Source organism: Crocuta crocuta, unplaced genomic scaffold (assembly GCF_008692635.1).
Source record: "Crocuta crocuta isolate KB4526 unplaced genomic scaffold, BGI_CrCroc_1.0 scaffold13, whole genome shotgun sequence".
NCBI lineage: Eukaryota > Metazoa > Chordata > Mammalia > Carnivora > Hyaenidae > Crocuta > Crocuta crocuta.
In genome coordinates this window covers 7,925,159-7,930,486 of record NW_027530007.1, presented here as the reverse complement: position 1 = coordinate 7,930,486, position 5,328 = coordinate 7,925,159, and the positions used below count along the sequence as shown (strand labels likewise).

Sequence of the window (5,328 nt, the reverse complement as noted above, 5' to 3'; positions counted from 1 at the left end):
GCCCGCTTCTAGCGCCCGATGTGCCTGGGGAGGCATCCTTCGGTGGGCTCCGCGCCAGCACCCGCTGCTCCCGCATGCCGGGCCTCGGGGAAGCCTGCCTCGCAGACTGGGGCGCCCGGGCTGGTCCGGGTGGGGGGCTCCTGACCCCCGTCCGCACCCGCTCTGCAGGGCGAGCCGGCAGAAGAAGACCATGAAGCTGTCGCGCGCCCTCTCGGACCTGGTGAAGTACACCAAGTCTGTGGGCATCCACGACGTGGAGGCGGAAGGTGGGGGGCAGGGCGCCCGGNGGGGGGGGAAGGTGGGGGGCCGGGCGCCGGGGGGGCCGGGGCGGGGGGGTGCTGGCCCGCATGTGCCCGACGCTGCCCCCCCGCACCGCAGTGGCGTCCAGCTGGCAGGTGTCGTCCTTCAGCGAGACGAGGGCCCAGCAGATCCTGCAGCAGAAGCCGGCCCAGTACCTGCGCTTCAACCAGCACCAGCTCTCCCGCATCTACCCCTCCCCCTACCGCGTGGACTCCAGCAACTACAACCCGCAGCCCTTCTGGAACGCCGGCTGCCANCTGTGGGGCCCCCCTCCCGGCCCCTGCCGGCGTCACCTGGCCGGCGCTGCCGAGGGGCCCCGGGACGTTTGCCCGCGTTCCTGGGGTGGACGGGCGGCTGCGCAGGGCCCCGGGGACGTTCTGCTGGGACGCACGCCCCGCTCGTGCACAGCTGTGACCCCGGGGTCCCTGCTCACGCAGGTGAGCCCTGGAGTCGGGCAGCCGTGCAGCGGAGGCGGGGGGTGGGGGGCCGGCTAGGCGCTGACCTGGCCACGTCGCCTCCCTCCCTCCCCGTAGTTGCCCTGAACTACCAGTCGGAGGGCCGGATGCTGCAGCTGAACCGGGCCAAGTTCAGTGTCAATGGCAACTGCGGCTACGTGCTCAAGCCCCCGTGCATGTGCCAGGGTGAGGCCTGGGGGCCCAGGGACACAGAGCTTCAGCAGGGCCATCTGGTGGGTCAGCCGGGGACACGGCCCCCAGGATGCCAGAAGGTGGGGGTGTGGCGGAGGACCCCCGCTCTGCCAGGAACCCATGAGGAGTGGACCGGGGAGCCCTTCCCCGTGCTTGGCCCCACGAGGTTCCCCAGGATGACGTGTGTGAGGGGCTCCCCACAGGACTCAGGCTGAGGGGCCCCCAGCCACGTGTGGCTTTCTCCCCTGTTCAACCCAACCCTGCCCGCTCCCCTCCCAGCCTGCATTTGCCGCCTCCTCGAGCGATGTGCTCGCAGAGCCGCTCCCGGGGAGCCCAGCTCCCGGCCCTGTGCCGGCGGCCGTGTGCCGAGAGGGGGGACGAGCTGTGCCCGGCCACAGGGTGGTCACGTGGGCGGCCGGCACGTGGGCGCCTGGGACCCCTGCCCCGGTCCAGCAGTAGGCTGCGGTGGGGTGCCCTGCCCGCCCTGCGAGAGGGTGGGGGCCGGCCCTGCTCTCCCTCAGCCTGGCACCCCCGCGCCCCCCAGGCGTCTTCAACCCCAACTCCGAGGACCCCCTGCCCGGGCAGCTCAAGAAGCAGCTCGTGCTTCGCATCATCAGCGGGCAGCAGCTCCCCAAGCCCAGGGACTCGATGCTGGGGGACCGGGGCGAGGTAGGAGGGGCCTGGGCTGGAGGGCGGGGCTGGGCGCCACGCCAGGCCTGGTGCCACCCCCGCCCTCCGCCCCCAGATCATTGACCCCTTCGTGGAGGTGGAGGTCATCGGGCTCCCCGTGGACTGCAACAAGGAGCAGACACGTGTGGTGGACGACAACGGTGAGGCCTGGGGGCCACAGGGGAGGCCGGCGGGGGGGGGCCACCCTGTGACCCAAGCAGCCGGCCAGCTGCCCCTTGCAGGAGCCTGTGTCAGAGCCTGGTCCCCAGGTTCCCCGGGCCGGGCGGCCAGCCCCGAAGGAGGCACCAGAAGAGGGTGTGGGCCCAGGTGGCCTGCGGGCTGGAGCTGCGGTGGGAGGTGACGCCTCCCCCCGGTGGCCTCTAGGATTCAACCCCATGTGGGAGGAGACGTTGGTGTTCACTGTGCACATGCCTGAGATCGCACTGGTGCGCTTCCTCGTCTGGGACCATGACCCCATCGGGCGTGACTTCATTGGGCAGAGGACACTGGCCTTCAGCAGCATGATGCCAGGTGGGCCGGGCACTGGCGGGGCAGGGAGGGCAGAGCCCGGGCCAGTGTCCCCCATTATAGAGACCAACATCCCCAGCTCAGGTCAGCGTCCCCTGCAGAATCCAGTGCCCCCGCAGAGCCCAGTGTCCGCAGAGAGACCGGCCCCCCCCACAGGCCAGTGTCCCCTGCAGGTCAGCTGAGACCGGGACTGGGCTTCCTTCTGTGAGTCAGCCCCTGCCACGAGTGGGCCTGGGGACACACAGGGAGCTGAGGAGGAAGGTATAAGGCCACGGGCACTTTGTGGGTGGGATGGAGGAGGGGAGCCCAGTCTGCGGAGTCTCCCCAGCCCCCAGGAAGAAGAAGAGCTGGACGGAGCGATACCAGAGGGCTTCTTGGAGAAGGAGGCCCCAGAACTGGGCTCACGGGTTGTATTCAGGGCCTCGGGACCTGCGAGGAGAGTGCGGGGCAGGGTGAGCCGTGACCTGGCTGTTTCAGGCTATCGGCACGTGTACCTGGAGGGGATGGAAGAGGCCTCCATCTTCGTCCACGTGGCTGTCAGTGACATCAGTGGTAAGGTGAGCGCCACCCGAAGGGCCACCTGCCTTGGCCCCCGTCCCCCCCCCCGCCATGTTGCCAGGCAGTGAGGCCCAGTGGTCACCTCTCTTTCTCCACCTGCAGAATGGGCGGTGGGGACACCTGGCCTGTGTCCCGGGGCTGCAGGCGCCAGGAAGCAGACACCCTGGCCCTTCCCGGGTCCCCCTGTCCCCTCCTCGTGTCTCCTGACCTCCGCGCTCCTATGTCTCAGGGTCCCCGGTTCTCCGTCCCTCTCTGGAAGGTGTCTGCCTGGCTTTGCTCTCGCCCCCCGCGTCCCCGATGGGGGTCTCACTCCATCGCCCCAGGTCCGCAGAGCCCCGGGGGGCCCCGGTTCCGCTCTCGGGGCCCAGGCGGGGCCTGCATGTGGTGGTCCGTCCCCCGTGCACGGGCGGCCCGTGTGGTCCTGGCGCTGCCTCTCCTGCCACCGCGTGGCCCCGTGGCCCCGTGGCCCCGTGGGCCGCTCGGCTCTGGCCCAGCGTCAGCCCGTCCATCTGTGGCGTCTGCCTGTCTCCGCGGGCTCTGCGCGGCTGTCGGTGTCTCACGGCCTGCACTCTGTCTCTTTGGTCTTGCAGTGGACTTCCCTATGTCTAAAGTCTACCTTTAGAAGGACAGTCCCGTTAGGAGCTCGAAGGTACCCCAGCGCCGGGGCGGCGGCCCCGCCGGCCCCCTGCATGCTCAGGCCGCCCATTAGCATCCGTGATTCCTGGTAGCATTTTGGAGACTGTCAGCTCATGTGACATGGATCGTGCTGTGGTTCTGGGGTCCCTCGGGCCATGTTCAGCCACAGAGCAGCATTTACGAGGCAGGTCCAGGACTTGAGCGAGGCCTCCTGTGCATGGACCCCTCCCGGCCGGCCGGCCCGCCTCCGTCCTGTCTGCCACCCCGTGTCCCCTGCCCACCTGTGTCTGCTCCTCCGGCTTTGAGCCTCCCTGGCCCCCTGCACCCGTCGCCCCCCTGCCCTCGCTTTTCCTCTCTGCCCCGCCACGTGCTCCCTGACTCCGTGTGCCCGTCCCATCTGGTGTGGGGTGGGGAGGCCCCAGGGACCAGGAGCTCTGAGCTTGAACCCTGGACCTTCTTCTGAATGACTTTGTGGGCAACTTGGACCAAATTGCTCTGGATTTGGGATCTTGAATCGGGAAGCTGATTCAAGTGCTGGCCACTGTCACACCTCCGCCCGGAAGTGCCTCCGTGTCACCAGGGAGTGGTGGCTGCTGTTGGGGCCTCTGCATGTGAGGACCCTTCTGGCCTCTGCACTCTGGACACGCAGCTGCTGGCCTCTCCGGTGTCAGCCTGGGTACTTGCCAGCTTGGTCCCAGGGACCTCCAGCTGCCCTCAGGCAGGGAGGCTGCGGGGAGAGGCCCTGGCTGTCCAGGGAGGCCCGAAGCCAGCAGCAGTTCAGGGAACGCTGGGCCAGTGTGGGGCCTGACCTTAGGGCTCTGTGAACAGAGAGCAGGGTGAGGCTGGCAGCAGCCCAGGAAGGCTTCCCGGAAGAGGCAGCACGTCTGGGGACTGGGCCGGGCAGGGACTTGGGAGCGCAGACTGCTGGCCGGCACTTGGCTTTGCTTGCTTCCTCGGCCTCTGGCGCCCGAGGGCGGGGGAGAATGGGAGCAGAAGGTGCCCGCTCCCCTGGGGGTTCCTCCCCATGTCAGCGCCGCCCCGCAGGCCCTGGGCCAGCCTGCTCCGGGGTCCCTGTGAGGGGTACATGGTGTGGGCGCAGGATCCAGGGCTCGGGGAAGACTCTGGGGGGCCTCGCCCGTCTGGCCGTCGCTGGGCCCACCTGCCCTGAGACCTGTACACCCTCCAGCCGTGCTCAGGGGAGGCGGGTGCCTTCTAGTCTGCGCCAAGGCCGCAGCTGCCGCTGTCCCGGAGGGGGCGCCCTGGACGCCCTCTCCCACAGCCCCGAGTGGCACAAGCCCGACGCGTTCGCTGGTGCCCTTGCCGAGCTGGCTCTCGGGCTGCGGGAGGCTCAGTCCCGTCCCCGCCTGCCGGAGCGTGCCGGGGCCGGGCTGCCAGTCCCTGGTCCCCAGTGCCCGGCTGCTGGCTACGTGGGCTCTTTCTCTTGCAGGTCAAGCAGGCTCTGGGCCTAAAAGGCCTGTTCCTCAGAGGCCCAAAGCCCGGCTCCCTGGACAGTCATGCTGCTGGCCGGCCCCTGCCCCGGCCTTCCGTTAGCCAGCGGCTCCTGCGGCGCACGGCCAGCGCCCCGACTAAGAGCCAGAAGCCGAGTCGCGAGGCCTTCCCGGAGCTGGTCCTGGGCACGCGGGACCCCGGCTCCGAGGGGGAGGCCCGTGACGTGGCGGCCCCCAGCCCTGGCCCCGCTCTGGAGGCCTCCGCCCCGGAGGAGCAGGGCAGCCGCAGCCCCCGAGGTAAGGCGCCGGTGGGGAGGAGCCCGGCGCGGGAGAGTCTGGCCCAGGGGCAGCCCCCCTGTGCCCCCGAGGGCCCCGGACCCGCTGGGATGGCCGCCACCTGCATGAAGTGTGTGGTGGGTTCCTGTGCTGCTGAGGACCCCGAGGGCCTGCGGCCGGGGCGGCTGCCCAGCCCGGGGCCCACGGCCGGGCTCGAGGCCATCAGCCAGCAGCCCCGTGCCCGGGCGGACTCGCTGGGGGCTCCC

General features: G+C 70.3%; 1 protein-coding gene across 1 annotated transcript in view; it reads left to right on the top strand.

The window, feature by feature from the left end:
* Nucleotides 1–5,328, top strand: part of PLCH2 (phospholipase C eta 2) — a 64,533-nt gene that overhangs the window by 56,700 nt on the left and 2,505 nt on the right. Inside the window, 8 exon segments of the mRNA XM_077763892.1 lie at nt 169–266; nt 379–564; nt 834–941; nt 1,492–1,616; nt 1,693–1,777; nt 2,001–2,147; nt 2,622–2,701; nt 4,786–5,083. Of these exon segments, the coding sequence (XP_077620018.1) occupies nt 169–266; nt 379–564; nt 834–941; nt 1,492–1,616; nt 1,693–1,777; nt 2,001–2,147; nt 2,622–2,701; nt 4,786–5,083 (1,127 nt within the window).